The 18558-nt window shown below is 40.6% G+C and overlaps 1 protein-coding gene across 3 annotated transcripts in view; it reads right to left on the reverse strand.

Moving 5' to 3' along the window:
• The window catches only part of LOC117827979 (solute carrier family 66 member 2), a 63228-nt gene extending 45095 nt beyond the window's left edge, over positions 1 to 18133 (reverse strand). Inside the window, exons 1-4 of one of the 3 annotated variants that reach the window (XM_034704900.1) lie at positions 17808 to 18133; positions 17316 to 17543; positions 10447 to 10580; positions 5303 to 5353 (exon numbers count right to left, since the gene is read on the reverse strand). In XM_034704900.1, the coding sequence (XP_034560791.1) occupies positions 5303 to 5353; positions 10447 to 10580; positions 17316 to 17518 (388 nt within the window). In that variant the 5' untranslated portion in view covers positions 17519 to 17543; positions 17808 to 18133. Of the gene's footprint in view, positions 1 to 5302; positions 5354 to 10446; positions 10581 to 17315 lie in introns of all 3 variants that reach the window. The other 2 variants (XM_034704899.1, XM_034704901.1) reach the window with 2 other exon arrangements.
• Positions 18134 to 18558: the final 425 nt, after the last annotated feature.

Consider the following 18558-nt stretch of genomic DNA (forward strand, 5'->3'; position numbering starts at 1 on the left):
TTGATAACCCTTTTACCTCCACCTGAGTGATAACCAATATTTTGGATCCTGACAGAGCCAAATGATGGGATCTTTTAATCTCCTTAAAGGATTGCTGCAGGCAGTCTTCCTCATAAACCACACTGAGCTGCTGTTACACTATGATGTAATTACAGCATGCAACAAAAGAACAAACCTTTCAGGACAGGAAACTTTTGGGATTGAGACACTGCAGGCAGTTTGTGAACCTGCTCTCAGTCACAAAAGTTCATCTGGTCACTGGTTTTCCAGGTTTTCCAGGACGCGTGGGAACCCTGCTGATATCAAATTGTGCAGTGTCAAGTTCAGAGAATAAAAACAGTCTTATGTGGGCACACTAGGAAGTTCAGTCAAAAGTCAGCCACCCCATGTTTTTCTTTCTTGGTACGGGTCTCCAGCTGTTTGATGGATGGGGCTGATGGGATAATGACGCTGTGCTGCTATTATGAAGGTTCTCTGATGGACAAAGAGGGAACAGAATGTGCAATCAGAAACATACAGGTTGACGGTTCGTCCTGCTGACTAAACACTGAGGTGAGTCACGCAGAACACTCCATAAGAAGCTGTTCCTCCTTACATCTGCAACACCAGTATGAGCACTCTATATCTGTCGTGCCTAAAGTCTCTAAAAGTAGTATGGGAGGCAGAACCTTCAGTTATCAGGCCCCTCTCCTTGGTGAGAAACAGTCCATCATCTACCAGTCAGGGTCCGGGAGGCAGACATCCTCTCCACTTTTAAGAGTAGGCTTCAAATTTCCCTTTTTGATAAAGCTTATAGTTAGAGCTGGATCAGGCTTGGACAAGCTCTTAGTTATGCTGCTACAGCTTTAGACTGCCAGGGGAACTGGCACACTGACACACTGGGATCCTGTCCCACCCCCTTTCCCCCAACCCCTTCATCACTTACTTTAACTCTCCCTGTCCCATTAAAGTTACTAACCATAGACCTTTCTGGAGTCCCTGAGCTCCCTTGTCTCGTAGGTTCCTCTGAGCTGCCGTAGACGTCCTCCTGCTGTGGACGTTCCAGACTCCAGTTGGTACGGACGTGCTGGACTCCAGCGGCAACAGCTACTACTACTCATCTCATCACTATCACCGCTCCCTCTCTCTCTTATTCTCCTCTATCCCTCTTTCCAGACCCAACTCGGTCTCAGCAGATGTGTGTCTAACATGAGTCTGGTTCTGCTTGAGGTTTCTGCCTGTTAAAGGAAGTTTTTCCTTGCCAATAAAGATTGATCGATAAGAGCCAGAACACTTTAGTCCCTTATTGATAATGTGTGTGGAAATGATTCCACAGCTTCATCTCAAGCTTACCCCGCCCCCACCTGCAGACAACAATGTTGTTGTCTGCAGGTGTCCCTCTTTGTCCATCAGAGAACCTTCATAATAGCAGCACAGCGTCATTATCCCACCAGCCCCGTCCATCAAAAAGCTGGAGACCCGTACTAAGAAAGAAAAACATGGGGTGACTGGCTTTTGACTCAACTTCCTCCTAGTGTGCCCACATAAGACTGTTTTTATTTGCTGAACTTGACACTGCACAATTTGATATCAGCAGGGTTCCCACGCGTCCTTGAAAACCTGGAAAACCAGTGACCAGTTTTCCAGTTGATCTGCAAATGGAAATATCAAGTGTAAGCTTACACTTGATATTTCCATTAGCAGATCAATGAGCGACAGCGTTAAGAGGACATGGTACCCTGTCAGTTCAAATGATGCTTGGCAGAACTCCCTGATCAAAGACTGGGACTGAGGTCCACACATGTTCCAAAACTGCTGATGCCAGAAGCCAGAGGCAGACAAACAAGTGTGGCCACAAAGTCCCCATGCTGCTGAAAGCTGCTACAGCTGTTCTTAGAATGACTGAAAACATCCAAGGATAAAACCAGGTGAAGCCATCTCATGTCCATGGAGGAGAATCAGTGATGTATTATAAATCTACTGTGCACAGAGCCTCTACACATCATGCAAACACTATTGCTCTTCTGCCATCTAGTGTCCACACCAGGAATCTTTTGGCTGAGCCTCGACTCCACTCTTACTGTACACAGTGAGCACTTTATAACACGCTTGATTTAGAGCGCATGAAGTCAGTAAACTTTAAAATGTGTCATGAAAAAGACATGACAATCCTAGCTCCTGTTGGAGGAATTGTGGAACCCATGTGGCTAATCATACCCACATTTTCTGGTCATGTCCAAAACTAAGCTTGTTCTGGAGAGAAGTATTTGATGTGCTGAAAGTGGTCTTCCAAAAGGACATTCCACAAGACCCCTTGGTGGCAATACTTAGAGTGACGCCTGTTGGCCTGAAAAGTAGTTGCTTAATATCTTATTCACAGCGGCCTTGAAGTGCATCACCATACGCTGGTTGAAACCAGACCCTCCCACTTACAGATTTGGGGCTATACAAATAAAGATTGATTGATTGATTGATAGAAGTTTGGTCGTCCTACCTGATAAGGCAAGTCCACCACGCCACTGGTGTCCGACAGTCTTAGGACAGTATCCCAGATGTGCTGCAGCATGTAGGCCCCTCAACCCTCATCCACTCTGAGATACCAGCATTAGATAAGGGAGGCTGTAGAGATCAGGAATCGGGCCCAGAGGACTGTAAACCAGGATGAGGGGCCTACATGCTGTAACACACACCTGGGATTCTGTCCTAAAACTGTTGGACAACAGGGGTTTGCCGTATCAGGTAGGACGACTAAACCTCTATCAATCAGCTGACAGACAAATCACAACAACACATGACTCTGCTGAAGAGGACTGCGGGAAGTTTGTAGTCCAAACATGTCAAGGTAAAGAAAGAAACACTGGTCTAGTTAGAAGAACTGTCTCGCTATACCTGTCTCACCTGTGTTTGTATATTTATTTTCTAACCTCCTCAGACAAGATGGGCCAACAAACCAGCAACATCTGGTTTAGACTCTTTTGCCTTGGAACTAAGTACAGTATAGGCTCAGCATCCAAAATGAATAATAACTTCATCATTTTAAAAAGATGATGTCAATGTTACGTTACCATCATACTTCGCTTGATATCTCAACAGACGATCAGTGTACTCCACAAACCCTGCAGAGGCATGCCGGATAAATATCTGAGTTAGGTAACAGGCTGGACCCCAATTCACAGTTCTCTCTGCTCTAGCTGTGTCTAAGAACATCTGCCTGGATAATCCAGTCAGATCTAGTCATTTACAAACCATTTTAAGTAATCCTAATTCTAAAAGTCTTTAAAATGTTACTGCAGTTACTCAGACAAAACAGCACCCAAAGAAATAAAGACTCATGAAAGGTGCCATGTAGAAATGTGAATACTTAGCGATACCTAGCTGAGATGCTCCCTTGCTCACCCCTCCCTCTTTTAGAAGGGACAGCGGTTTTCAAGGATGATAAGCACAATCCTCCATTTGTCAAGTTTTACATAAAAAATGTCTTTCAAAACAAACTTTTACTTTACATTTCTTTACAATTGTTCTGAAAACGAGGTATTTTTGTACGCTCATTTTGAGATCTTTTGCAAGGTGCTGAAAAAAAGTGTGCAGTGGTTTTATTTGAGTTACAACACACCTTAAAAATGAAAAAGGATGACTTTGTTTACAAAGAAATATAAGAGAAAAAATTGGCCCCTCTCCTTTGGAATCATCTACCAGTCAGGGTCCGGGAGGCAGACACCCTCTCTACTTGTAAGAGTAGGCTTCAAACTTTCCTTTTTGACAAAGGTTATAGTTAGAGCTGGATCAGGCTTGGACCAGCTCTTAGTTATGCTGCTATAGGCTTAGACTGCCGGGGGAATTGGTGCACTGACACACTGGGATCCTAGCTCACCTTCTTCCCCCCAACCCCTTCATCACTTACTTTAACTCTCCCTGTCCCTTTAAAGTTACTAACCATAGACCTTTCTGGAGTCCCTGAGCTCCCTTGTCTCGTAGGTTCCTCTGAGCTGCCGTAGACGTCCTCCTGCTGTGGACGTTCCAGACTCCAGCTGATACGGACGTGCTGGACTCCAGCGGCAACAGCTACTACTACTCGTCTCATCACTATCACCGCTCTCTCTCTCTCTTCTTCTCCTCTATCCCTCTTTCAAGACCCAACTGGGTCGAGGCAGATGTCTGTCTAACATGAGTCTGGTTCTGCTCGAGGTTTCTGCCTGTTAAAGGAAGTTTTTCTTCTCCACTGTAACTAGCTAGATACTGTGAGGTGCAATGCTCATGGTGGATTAAGGGGGGTCAGACTGAGTCTTATCCTGTCTTGGTGTTGGGTCTCTGTTCATAATTTGACATAGAGTGGTCTAGACCTGCTCTGTTTGTAAAAGAGTCTTGAGATAATGTTTGTTGTGATTTGGCGCTCTACAATTAAAGATTGATTGATTGATTGATTGATTGCATCTGTCCATATCTGAGAATTGAAATAAAATAATAGTTATTTACATTTTGAGTTCAATCCAGTTTTCTTGAAAATCATTAGAGAATCGTGAGTGAATCGTATCGTGCACCAAAAATCGTGATTCGAATCGAATGGTGGGTTGAGTGTATCCTTACATCCCTCCTACTAATGCAGAGACACAAAACTCATCCAGCTGTATCCCCCGATACATGAGTGCAGCAGACTTATTTAAATCAAACATCAGCACACAGAGAACACAGAAACATCCTGGGTCAGCTGACAGGAAGTACGTTAGTTCTCTTCTTAGTTAGCAGATCAGTAAACAGTCTTTAGTATTAGAGGTTACATCAGTCAGCTGTTAGAGAGATGCTTCACATTCACATAGCACAGGGGATCAGATCAGCATGCAACAGTTTGAAGGAATAAAAAACACATTTCATAACATCCTTTGAAGCAGAAGTCATTAAATCACTATCAGCAGGTTAGTGGATTATAATCAGAGATTACTATATCTATGTCAGTTATTGAGTTTTGTCCTTAACGAACATTCTTAAAAGTATGAATGATGAAACATGCTGAATCACATCCACAGGTTGTTTTTGTTCCTTTTAACGGTTCATTTATTTGAACACGTCCTCATTCTGCTGAGAGTGCAGGGCTGGAGCTCTGAATGCATCACAAAGTGGACAATTAACATGTTTCATGGATCAACATGCAGGACTACATGCAGGTGAAATGGGCTCATGCTTCATCCAGACATGTGGTGGGTGGTGTTAGACGTCAGTGAGAGATGGAGCCACACGGGGACAGCATGCACGACACAAAGATGGAGCGTGAGTGGCAGATGAGCTACAACTGATGTTTCATGGCAGACACAGTAAGTTCTGTACGTACCCAGAAAGATCCTCTTAGGGATTCTGACCTCCTCGTCCTTACTGTCTGTCGCTACAGACAAAAAGTTGAAATAAAGAAAGGAACAAAAAAACAGGGACAGGAAGAGAAAGAAAAAAAGCTTGGTTTTCTTCATTTTCTCAGAGAGAACCAGAGGTGACCTGCTGTGTCAGGAGACTTAACACCATGTTATTGATGTTTCTGTTCATTAAACCTCAACACTACTGACGCCCTGATTTCAGAGAATATTCATCAAACAGTTTTTCACAAATAATCATTTTCCTATTAAATTTTGCCTTTTTGTGAAGTCAACATTGAAAGCTGTATTTCCTTTTATCAATTTGCAGTTCCAACTTGAAAACAACAACATATGGAAACTTGCAATTTTCCCAGTCTATTTTAAAACTCCTGTGAGGAACTTACTGTTTGCTTTGGTGCCCCCCTGTGTACAAAGTGATACTGGTATAGGTGTTTTTTGACCAGAGGGACTTTACCCTGAACTACGTGCGTTTGGACCGCTGGACCCAGGGTCTAAATTTAGTTCAGGGGTAGATAATCTCCTCCCTAAAAAGCCCCTGCTAGGGGGTAGTACTTTTCAAAGGTCCCAAGACTTTCAGGGGGCGGGGCCTACAATGCTGAACGTGTCTGATTGGTAGATTAACCTCAGTGTTTTTATTCCTCCCTCCGTCCACAATAACATCACACACATCTGTGATTCTCTTGATTTCTCTTTCTTTCATTAGTTTTTATTTGCTCTATCTTTTTTGTATGTGTGTGTACTTTTCAAAAGAAGAAGCTGTGATTCTCTTGATTTAGCAGCTTGTAACAGTAGTCTTCTCTCAGCCCACCGTGAATGTGTCTCTCCCGGTGTTACAATTTTAAAAGTGTCCCTGTAAGCTGGAGACCTTCAGCTGAACGTGTCAGTGTTTGTGGAGTTTACACAGCTGTTGAAACACAGAGGGAGTTCCTGGGAATGCAAACTAGTTTAGTTTTTATTAAGATTTCAAAATATATCCTCATCAGATATTTAATGATCGTCTAAAGACGTTTATGAGGGATGCATCCGGCCGAAAGTCTCCAGTTAACAGGGTCGCTGTTTAAACCAAAACACCGGTCGATCTCTGCCACGGCTTTTTGAGTTCAAAAGGATTTTAAAGGCGTGTTGAAACGTCTTTGCTACTCGCGCTTATCTCCTCTCACGTGTTGATTCAGTGAATCCATCTGTGATGAAATATAGCACCATCTAAAACAGACCAGCTGAGTCTCTTCATGCTAACAGGCTAACCGTTGTGTTGCTCGTAATGATACCTGCCTGTCCGTCTGCTTCTATGGTGTCATCTGTGATGAATGGCATTCCTCTTTGTTTTACTGCCCTCTACTGGTCTGGTGGTGTAGTGTATTTACTTTTTTTTGCTCCATACGTCACTGGCCTAATATTTTGAAATTAAGATTTCAAAATATCCCCATCAGACAGGGAGCTAAAACAATTAGGAAACGGTCATTCAGCTGTTTCTGTTTCATTATCATTATTGATATAAGATATTTATTTACTTTCCTATTATTGTTATTATTATTATTAATAATAATTTTCTCCCTCTTTCTTTGCTTACTTGTTATAGGTTATTTCTGCTCTATTTTTTTTTTTAAATAAAAATCAATTGTTTTTCTTTGTTTGTTAGGTTTTTTGTTTTGTTGTTGTGTTTTTGTTTTTACCTTTGTTTTTATTTGTTTGTATGTTTTTTTTATGCTTTCCATATTCGTGCCTTGTTTACTTGTTATTCTGTCTACTATCACTTGGTCACCTTTTTCTTGTAAAGCACATTTCTTGCACAATAAAAAAAATAAAAAACGTTTTAAATGTAAGCCCGTTCTGGCACACTTCCTCACTAACAGGGCCGTGGTGCTACATGAGGACAGAGTTCTAAAAGTTGGAAAGCTTGTTACTGATGGTCTGGAAACAGCATCATGTATCTTCTGTTCACCAGCATGGACTTAAAGGACACGAGCTGAAGTATCTCACACTTGATCTCAGATGTTGATTCAACTTTCACACTGATTGTTTGATTAGAAGTGATGGCTGTTTAATGGCAGGATGAAGAAAATATGTGAAATGTATGTTTATTTGGAGGGAAATCGTAAATGTTTGAAAATACTCTTACACAGGTTCCCACTGACTTCTTGTTTTTACACTCCAACACGATGTACACCATCATTTACAGCAGAGGGAACCTGAAGTAAACATAATAAAGTTCTCGTACTGCTTCTCTGAAACGTAGAGACTGACGGGGGTGAAGACGGCTGATTGGCCCACAGCTTCAGTGTTTGTTTTTTTGAAGTTTTGAAGTTTTTCTTTGTCAGTTCACACCAACCCTTACAACATTAGCTTACAGCATGCACGTACCCTCCCCTCCTTCATCTACAGACTGCCACAGGAGCAGGAGACATCACTGAGACGTCCGGGGTTACAGAGTACAGCATGCTTTGATGGCAAAAACTGAAAACAACACGTGTTACAGGCTGTAAACACATGACAACACATTCTTATGTACGCTTTTACTTTTGATTTCCTGTACCCTTGTTTGTTTTTTACAGTCAAAAGTTTGGACACACCTTCTCATTCAATGGTTTTTATTTATTTTAATTATTTTCAACATTGTAGATTAATACTGAAGACATCAAAACTATGAAATAATCTGGTTTAACCATAATCTGGATTACAACAGTAGTCAAATAGGGCTATCCATTGTGTACTAACCCTACCTCTGAACAACACAACTGATGGTCTCAAACACATTAAGAAGACAAGTCATTCTACAAATGAACTCTTGACAAGGCTCATGTTCATTAGAAACCATTCCAGGAGACCACTTCATGAAGCAGACTAAGGGAAACCATTCCAGGAGACCACTTCATGAAGCAGACTGAGAGAACACCAAGAGTGTGCAAAGCTGTCATGAAGGAAAAAGGGGTCTACTTTACAGAATCTAAAATATAAAACAGATTCTGCTTTGTTTAACACTTTTTGGTTCATTCAATAATTCCATATCTGTTCTTTCATAGTTTTGATGTCTTTGGTATTAATCTACAGTGTTTACAATCATTACAATAAATACAAACCCTTCAATGAGAAGGTGTGTCCAAACTTTTGACTGGTAGTGTACACCTCAACTGTGCATGTTTAAGCTACGTTAATTATTAAAGGGCTTGCCTTTTGCAAGTCGAATAAATGAGTTATTTATATTTTTATTGTTGTAGGCCTAAAGCGCTGGTCTTATGTTGTGTGGAATCTGTAACAAAGCCTCCCTCCACTAGCTGGAGCTGTAGCCCTGGTTAAATGCTGCTGTCATAATGCTATAATGCTCTGCTACCAGGATGTAAACAAGCGGAGACAACAGACAGCATCTGATTTGTCAGTATATTCCTCTAGTTACTGGATATAAAGTTGTATGCTGGCTGTTTCTGGTTAAACTAATATATAACTATTAGATATGCTAACTGCTAGAGTGCAACATTATTCAAACCTAAATAGCATCTTGAAGAGCAGACCGCTCTCAAATGATATATTAGCACCAACACACTCAAACACTCTCCTGCACAGTCAGTCACAGTGTTGCCAACTTTAGCGAGTTTTCAGACCCCTCTAGGGACTCTTTTTCAAAAAAAAGCAACTAGCGACAAATCTAGCGACTTTTTCTGGTGTTAAATGGAGACTTGTGGAGACTGACGAGAATAGGGGTGGGAATTGATAAGATTTTATCAATGTCAATACCATTCTCAATTCTGCTTATCAATCCAATTCCTTATCAATTCTCCTAACGATTCCTGAGTATTTTTTTGAGGGGGAAAAAAATAGTTCTCCACAGTCTTCTGCACCAAAAGGGACCATTTTATTTTTTCCAAAATTATGTCTGCACAAGACTGAACATGAACATATTCAACCTCAACATACTGAACAAAAGATTGACCTCATTCTTGGCCCTGTGAGTCCGGACGTGGCCCCTCGAGCCTGGATGAAAAGACTTTGAATTTGGAGAGTAAAAATGCTTTTCCACCAGGGGTCATTGCGGAGGTATTTTACCCGCTCTGGGTGCCTCATTTTCGGCCTCGTGAATCCATCGTGGCCCCTGGAGCCTGAGGGAAAGCATCCTGACTCCGAAAGGGGAGAGGTAGGTGGGGGTTCACCTCCCCGACGCGTTAACATGACACCCTTCTCCACTTTGGCCCGACGCAAACCCCAAGCTTCGAGGCCGAGTCGACAAATGCTTCAGCATATTTGAGGTATTTGCACCGAGGAGTTCTGCGTTGCAGAGTGTGTGACATAATGCAACATAATGAACGTGACGTGACGTTGTGCTGGGAAATGAATCGTTAAGAAGAATCGATAACATTTGAGGTGTACAATTCAGATAGAATTGATCAATTGGAACCGGTTCTAAGTCGGATCCAGTTTTCGATTCTCGACCTTAGACGTGAAAGCATGTATCGTTCTTACTCTACTCAATGAGCAGTGGATGCTGCTGTGAGTCCCTCCTAGCTGCATTCAGAGCAGGAGGCGTTCACCCCTCAGCATCCAGACTGCTAATGTATCATGCATGTATGAAGACACCGCTGGCTGATCCCGCCTCCTGTCTCTTTTTGGTCCATCTAGATAGTTCATGTAGATTGTATACAATAAACATGTAGAAAATGTTCTGGTTGAAAAATGGAATGTTTTACTTTGATTTGTTGGAGGCTCCTCAGTTAAGTTATAAACATATTTAGGGTGTTTTTTAACCTCTTGTTGTCTCTCCCTTAACGTTACACGTCTCTCCTGCAGCATCCATTATAATTACAATTATGCAAATTAAGTGATGATGTCATTTATTGACTTCTAGCGACTTTCAGGACAGCCAATAGCTACTTTCCTCACTGAGGGTTTGGCAACACTGCAGTCACACACTCGTAACATTTCTCTGGGCTTAAACATGCTCCTGCCCACACACACGCTTCCTCTTCAGTATTTTTACACTCTCACACACAATCACTGCATCACACATCCCCACACACAATAGCTCCCACGGTCGTGCTCGCTATTTGAGTCACCCAGCACTCTGCACTAAGCTAAGTTACATCTGCACTTTAGAGAAGAGTTCCCGAGGGTTTCTCACCTATGAAGGAGCGTCTTTTGGTGTTTAGTTCAGTGGCCGTGCGGACGTTGGTGCACAGGTTCAGCATGACAAGCATGGTGGCGATCATGATGATGCTCTGCCAGAGCAGCAGCGTCTCAAAGTAGCGGCCAAATCTAAAGAAACAAACAAGAATGCGTTAGTCCAAGCTTCAGCGGTACTCATGCTGGCTTTAAAAGTAGTAGCAGCCACATATGTCTCAAGATATGGGGCAAATATCTGGATATAAACTGAACCTTAGCAAAAGGGAACTGTTTCTGGTAAATGACGCAGCAAAAGACTGCCCTGTCTCGGACTCACCTTTTAAAATTGTGCAACATTCATTTATCTATCTGGGAGGGAGAATTCTGCGTAGTATGAAGGAGCTTTATAAAGAAAATGTTGAACCTCTGTTGGCACAGACTCGTAATGGCTTTTCTCGTTGGTCCTTGCTTAACCTTTCAGTGGCTGCAAAGATCATTTCAAATCAAGATGAATATTCTCCCACGCTTTTCCTACCTCTTCCAATGTATCCAACTCTTCTTCCCTAAAACTTCATTCAAAAACTGGATAGTTTATTAGATTTCATCTGGAATCATAAACCTCCTTGGATGTGAAAATTATATTTACAAAGACCTAAGCAATTGGGTGGACTGTCTTTACCAAATTTCATGTTTTATTACTGGGCCACTAATATTAGATCTATGAACTACTGGCTGCAGTATAAGAGTCTTGATGCTCCACCTACCTGGTTAACTCCAGAGGCAAACTCTTCTGGACAGTCTTCATTAGAAGCCCTATGATATGCTCTAATTTCCTCTTCTGTATCTCCTTACACTAAAAACACTGTTGTAAAATCCTCTCTAAAGATCTGGCTTCAGTTTGGCCTCCACTTTGGCTTGCACTTGCAGTGCCCCCCTGGTTTCTAATCATGTATTTCCCCCTTCCATGATTGATAATGCTTTTTCTGTGTGGTTCAGTGTAGGCATTGCATAATTTAAAGATTTATACATTAATAAGGTTTTTGCATCCTTCCAGCAGCTGTGCGACCGCTTTTTGCTTCCAAAGCAACACTTTCTCAGGTACCTACGGGTCCGCAGCTTTGTTTACAACACCTTCCCTGGCTTTCCCAATCTACCTGAGGATTCCCAGTTGGATGATTTTTTTGACCCCTCTTTTATCATTGAAAGGGGCTATTTCAAAAATATACACACAGATTCATAATTTAGGGATTGACTCACTTCACTCGATTAGGTCGCTGTGGGAGACGGATTTGGGGGAGGAAATATCATGAGAGGTTTGGAGGGAAATTCTGGGAAAGGTGCACAGTTCTTCCATTTGTGCAAGGCACAGTTTCACACATTGTAAAGTGGTGCATTGTCCATACTTTACAAAGACTCGCCTGTCCAAAATCTACAAAGATGTATCTCCGGCTTGCGATAGGTGCCATCAGTCCCCAGGAAATCGTATTCATATGCTCTGGCTCTGTCCGGCCTTGATTACCTTTAGGACAGGGGTTTTTACCACTCTTTATTAGGCCGAAAACTTGACCCTAACCCTCTTATTGCACTTTTTGGTGTATCGGTTTCTCTACCATCTTTCACTTCATCCCAAAAAAGTATAATTGCCTTCACAACTCTTCTGGCTATGAGATTGATCCTGATGAGGTGGAAATCTCCTACACCCTCCTCCCATACACACTGGATTCATGATGTACCATTTGATCTTAAATTAGAAAAAATAAGATTCTGTCTCTTAGGTAGGTCCAATAAGTTTGTAAAGGTCTGGGGCCCCTTTCTCAAATATGTTCAAAGGACTACGTTTTCAGATATTCCAAGTTAAAGCAAGGTGAAATGAATGTGGACTGTAAGTAGTGTGGTAGGATGTGGCAGCATGGGCTCTTTATTGATTTATTTTAAAAGTTTGGTTGAATTTAACTTATCATTATTATCATTATTATTATTTTTACCTTTATTTTTTATTTTGTTCCTTATGTTTTATGTTAAAGCTGGAGTCACAAGTGTGGTCATTGTTATTTGTAATGTTGTCTGTTTGACATCAACACATATGTTAAAGCAGCTATTGTTTCCTCTGATATCTCTACCTGTATTTGTTTAAGATTGTCTTAGCTTTGATCACAGATACAGACAATGGATCCAACAAGGTATCACCGCCCTCTGCAAAATGTTATCTAACTGGAAGCTTGATAGCTTTCAGAATCTATGTAAGCTATTTGACTTGAACAGACACGATTTCTATAGGTATCTACAAATTAGACATTTCTTCCTGAAGGAGATCGAAGGTCCTAACCTTGAAAACCCCTCAGAAATTATACGGATATTTATAGGCGCGTATAAAGGTGAAAATACCAAAGGCACCATTGGCAAATTATATAAGAGCATCACCTCAATGAGCAAAAACTCAACAAATTATGTAAGGCAACGTTGGGAAAAAGAGACGGGGATGGAGATACCTGTGGAGGTGTGGCAACGTATCTGGGAGACTCAATGCACCTCCACTAATTCATTAACCTGGAGGGACTTTTGTTGGAAAAATTTGATTCGGTTCTTTATAACTCCTAAACAGAAATCTAAATTGACTGGGACTCAATGCTCCTGCTGGAGGGAGTGTGGATCAGAACAAGTAGACCATGCCCACATATTTTGGTATTGTCCACAGGTTCAACCTTTCTGGGAGAGGGTGGGACATTTAATATCAGAGATAATGGGCTTTGATATTGATGTGTCATTTATGTCTTTGTATTTTGGAATTACTCCTGAATGTCTGTGTAAAAGTGACCTCTACCTGTTGAAGATCTTCATGGCCGCGAGTAAAAAATGTATTACCAAATGCTGGCTTCAGAGAAACCCCCCCACCATAGAACTCTTCCTGGGCACGGTCAATTATCTACGCTCCATGGAAAAGATGACTTACACCCTCCGTCTACAAAAAGACAGGGGGGAAAGATACTGGATGAAATGGGACTCTTACCTACAGGAAAAGGACACAGATTAAGGGATTCTTTATTTTATCTTATTTTCCTTTCTATTTTTTTTCTTTTAGACGCTACCCGATATTGCTCTGATCGATGTGCCTGTGTATACGTATATACTTGATGTTAACTGACCTCACTTTGTGTTTCTCTTCTATATGTGTTTATTGTATTGAAAATGCTATAAAAATAAAAGTTATAAAAAAAAAAGATTGTCTTAGCTTAACAGGATTTTTGTACTTTCTAAAAAAAATCTAATCATAAGTGCATTGTTGGTGCCACCACACAAAAGGTGCTCATATATGTATCTGTTACCATTATTGTATAATCCTGTGAATGCTAATAAAAAAAATTAAAAAAAAGCTAATGAAAATATATGGGGCGCAGTCTGTACAGTTTTACACACTAAAAATAACAGCAACATTTCTCCACAGTTAGCTCCAAAACGCCATAAAAACGGAATGTGAATTTTTGGGTCACATTTAGAGGAATATTTGTGATCTTCTTCAATTTTAATTTTGATGAGAAAAATATCTAAAGTTAAAATCACTGGTAAATCTAAATGCTAAATATAAATATAAATGCTAAATCTAAATGTAAATGTTAAATATAATATAAATGTTAAATGTTTAATCTACATGTTAAAAATAAATCTAAATGTTAAATGTTTAATCTACATGTTAAAAATAAATCTAAATGTTAAATCTAAATCCAAATGTTAAATATAATATGAATGTTAAATGTTTAATCTACGTGTTAAATCTAAATCTAAATGTTAAATGTTAAATAGAAATATTAAATATAAATGTTAAATGGTAAATCTAAATCTAATTGGTAAATATAAATGTTAAATGTTTCTCTGTGATCCTAAATATTTAGCTAATATTCAAATTCACAGTGCTGCCTACCGGAAATATCAAAGTTAAGGCCTCATAAAGTGATACAGACTTAGCAATAGCAACTTATCTTGTCCATCCCATAGACTGGGTCAGTTCTGTCTCTGAGCGTTGTGAAATCTCTTTATAATCCAAAACTGCCTTTAAAAGATTTTTACAGCGGGCAGTCCAGCTATAACCTGTAGGAGTCAGTACTGACAGACTATGGTTAGGATATCTGTATCACTTTATGAGGCTTTTATTTTGGAACTTCCGCTAGACGGCAGAGTGAATTTATATGAGGCAATTTAACATTTAGATTTAATATCTAACATTAAAATTTAGTATTTACCATTTAGATTTAACAGTGATTTTAACTTAATACACTGCGTGCACAATCATAAGGCACATGAGTATTTTTGTGAATATTTTAAAAACTATGTTAACAGTCGTTTTCAAATTTGTCAAGAAGTCAGATAGTGAATATATTTCTTCATCTGTGTGGTTAAAATGATGCTTTTCAAAGTACGTTGGCTGTATTTTTAAATAAATGCAGAATCTGCAGAAATGAGCGTGCCAAATTATTATGCAAGTTGGTGATAAGAGCATATAACTTGTGAAAATTAAGAACTAGGCACCATTTTAAACATTCTGTTGATTGAAAATAATAATATTTACTACAACTGTATTCAAACTTCAACAAAAACAACTGTTTTCTTTACATTTATATACAAAATAAAACTGTTAATGTCTTTGAAACATTTCAAATCTAAAGTGTTTCTTTCATGTCCAATATAACCTCCTTTTCTCTCAGTGAGGGTCAGAGGTCACTGTAAACTGATTTAGTTTCTGATGACTTCTCTGCTGACTCTGTGAGCTGTACCTTGTATGTCTTTCCAAAGAGGCTCTTTGAGCCGTATTTCTGCCATCACTGTAAATTATCTCCTTTATTATTGACCACAAGTTCTCAGTCGGGTTGAAATCAGGTGAGCAGGCAGGCCAGTTCATGAGGCGATCCTCTTTAAAGCCCTGAGATGTCATTCTGTCCTGGCAATAACGTGAGGCATGTGACGGTGCATTGTGCTCATGCATGAACACTAGCATCTTTTTCACTTTAGCTGAATGTCTTTTTCTCCATGGAGGAAAATACAAAAGAGGATCGCCTCATGAACTGGCCTGCCTGCTCACCTGATCTCAACCCGACTGAGAACTTGTGGTCAATAATAAAGGAGATAATTTACAGTGATGGCAAGAAATACAGCTCAAAGAGCCTCTTTGGAAAGACATACAAGGTACAGCTCACAGAGTCAGCAGAGAAGTCATCAGAAACTAAATCAGTTTACAGTGACCTCTGACCCTCACTGAAAGAAAAGGAGGTTATATTGGACATTTTATAAACACTTTAGATTTGAAATGTTTTAAAGACATTAACAGTTTTATTTTGTAAACAAATTGTGGTTTTTGTTGAAGTTTGAAAACAGTTGTAGTAAATATTATTATTTTCAATCAACAGAACGTTTAAAATGGTGCCTAGTTCTTCATTTTTACAAGTTATATGCTCTTATCACCAACTTGCATAATAATTTGGCACGCTCATTTCTGCAGATTCTGCATTTATTTAGAAGTACAGGCAACGTACTTTGAAAAGCATCATTTTAACCACACAGTTGAAGAAATATATTCACTATCTGACTTCTTGACAAATTTGAAAACGACTGTTAACATAGTTTTTAAAATATTCACAAAAATACTCATGTGCCTAAAAATAGTGCACGCAGTGTTTATTTGTCACAACAAAATTAAAAGTGAAGAAGATCACAAATATTCCTCTACATGTGATAAAAAAGTGACTTCTAAAAAAGTCACATTATGTTTCTATGACGTTTTCAGGCGGGGCCTGAAATGCTGAACATGTCTGATTGGTAGATTAACCTCAGTGTTTTTATTCCACCCTCCGTCCACAATAACATCACACACATCTGTGATTCACTTGATTTCTCTTTCTTTCATTAGTTTTGATTTGTTCTATCTTTTTTGTATGTGTGTGTACTTTTCAAAAGAAGAAGCTGTGATTCTCTTGATTTAGCAGCTTGTAACAGTAGTCTTCTCTCAGCCCACCGCGAATGCGTCTCTCCCGGTGTTCCGGTTTTAAAAGTGACCCTGTAAACTGGAGACCTTCAGCTGAACGTGTCAGTGTTTGTGGAGTTTACACAGCTGTTGAAACACAGAGGGAGTTCCTGGGAATGCAAACTAGTTTTGTTTTTATTAAGATTTCAAAATATCCTCATCAGATACTTATCTATTATCTAAAGACGTTTATGAGGGATGCATCCGGCTGAGAGTCTCCAGTTAACAGGGTCGCTGTTTAAACCAAAACCCCGTCCGATCTCTGTCAAGGCTTTTTGAGTTCAAAAGGATTTTAAAGCCGTGTTGAAACGTCTTTGCTACTCGTGCTTATCTCCTCTCACGTGTTGATTCAGTGAATCCATCTGTGATGAAATATAGCACCATCTAAAACAGAGCCAGCTGAGTCTCTTCATGCTAACAGGCTAACTGTTGTGTTGCTCATAATGATACCTGCCTGTCCGTCTGCTTCTATGGTGTCATCTGTGATGAATGGCATTCCTCTTTGTTTTACTGCCCTCTACTGGTCTGGTGGTGTAGTGCATTTACTTTTATTTCCTCCATACGTCACTGGCCTGATTTACACAATCTACCTGGGACTTCAGCCCACGGTTGAAACACAGACAACAATGGCGGCACAGGAACATTTAAGTTCAGGGTAAAGTAGTTCTGGGGGCTAAAAGACCCGGGAACTCTTGGTCGAAATGCACCTTAAATGGTACCTAGTTCCTGGGGAAAGTTCTTGCAGTTGAAAAGCACCTCATGTCTGAGAACATTCCCCCTTATCCTAGTCCAATCCTTTATTTTGTATTGTATTATTTTGGAGTGTGTTAATGCAGAATCACCCCAGCCTAATGTGAGATACAGGTGTGAACTTTTACCTGAAGAGTATCCTTAAGATGTTCGCCACCAGCAGCACCAGGCACACATACGTGGAGAAACCCTCTGCATTCTGGGTCCTGCGGATGTCTCTGTACTGGGGGATGTAGGGGACCACCCCACCAAACACCATGGCCCCAGCAGCGACCCAGGCCACCAGCTGGTTAAACACGAACAGGACCTGGTCGAACACCTCATCCTCCATCTTCAGCTGCTCACCTGTCCAACACCTGGGAGAGAAGTGGTGAGGGGATGTCGTCTGAGTGCCACCGGCTGAGAGGAGACTACTTCAGGGGGGTTATCCTCTAGTGGTTCCTTGACTCGATGCTGTAACATCCGGATTGTCCATGTAACATTAGTTCCCACACGGATTACACAGACAAAGAGGAGGAGGAGGCTACTGCCACGCCATCACACAATGCCGAGACACGACACTCAGTAACACCACAGAGGAAGAGTCCTGACTGTGAGGGCTTCAGTGTGTTAAACTGTACCTCCAAAACAGCCCTGACCAGAGGAGGAAACACTCTGTGGAGGGAGAGAGGCAGGTGTTGAATGTAGACTCGCCTGACTTCTCCGGTTCAACACTTGATGCTAGCAGCCGCAGCTCGAAACGATGCTCTGAACTCAGGAGAAGACAGTCCCAAAGTTTTTCAAGTCCAATAAAAAGCCCTTAAAACCGGGGGGAACTTGAAACTGTCATTTTGTACATGTTGGTTAACCCGCTACAGCTTCTTTACTGACGAGCTGTGTCTCTCTGCTCTGTGCTCCTGCCCGTACTTCCGGGAACGTGCCACGTCACGAGTTGCGACACCAAGATGTTTCACTGAGTCAAGATAGTTCACTCGTAGCTATGCGCTACGGTGGCCCTGAAAGACAAAACATTTTTTACAAAAGAAGAAACACTTTTACAAAATTGGAGACAAATTTACATTTTGGAAAACATTTTTACATTTTATAAAACAAAATTACATCCGCAAAACACTTTTACCAAGGCCAAAACAAATTTACATTGAAGGAAACAATTTTACAAACGATGGAACACCTTTACCGTTAAGTCTGACTCCATTTAGCCCGACTCCATTTAGCCTGAGGCTATGTGGTCTGAGGCTGTTTCATCTGAATTCTGACACATGACGAAGGTTTTGTGGAGATATGACGGAGCATTTCCGGAGACATGATGCTTTTTCATCTGAGGTCTGACACCTCTCTGAGACCCGAGGATGCCCTTATATGTAAACCATG

The sequence above is a fragment of the Notolabrus celidotus genome, chromosome 16 (genome assembly GCF_009762535.1).
Source record: "Notolabrus celidotus isolate fNotCel1 chromosome 16, fNotCel1.pri, whole genome shotgun sequence".
Lineage (NCBI taxonomy): Eukaryota > Metazoa > Chordata > Actinopteri > Labriformes > Labridae > Notolabrus > Notolabrus celidotus.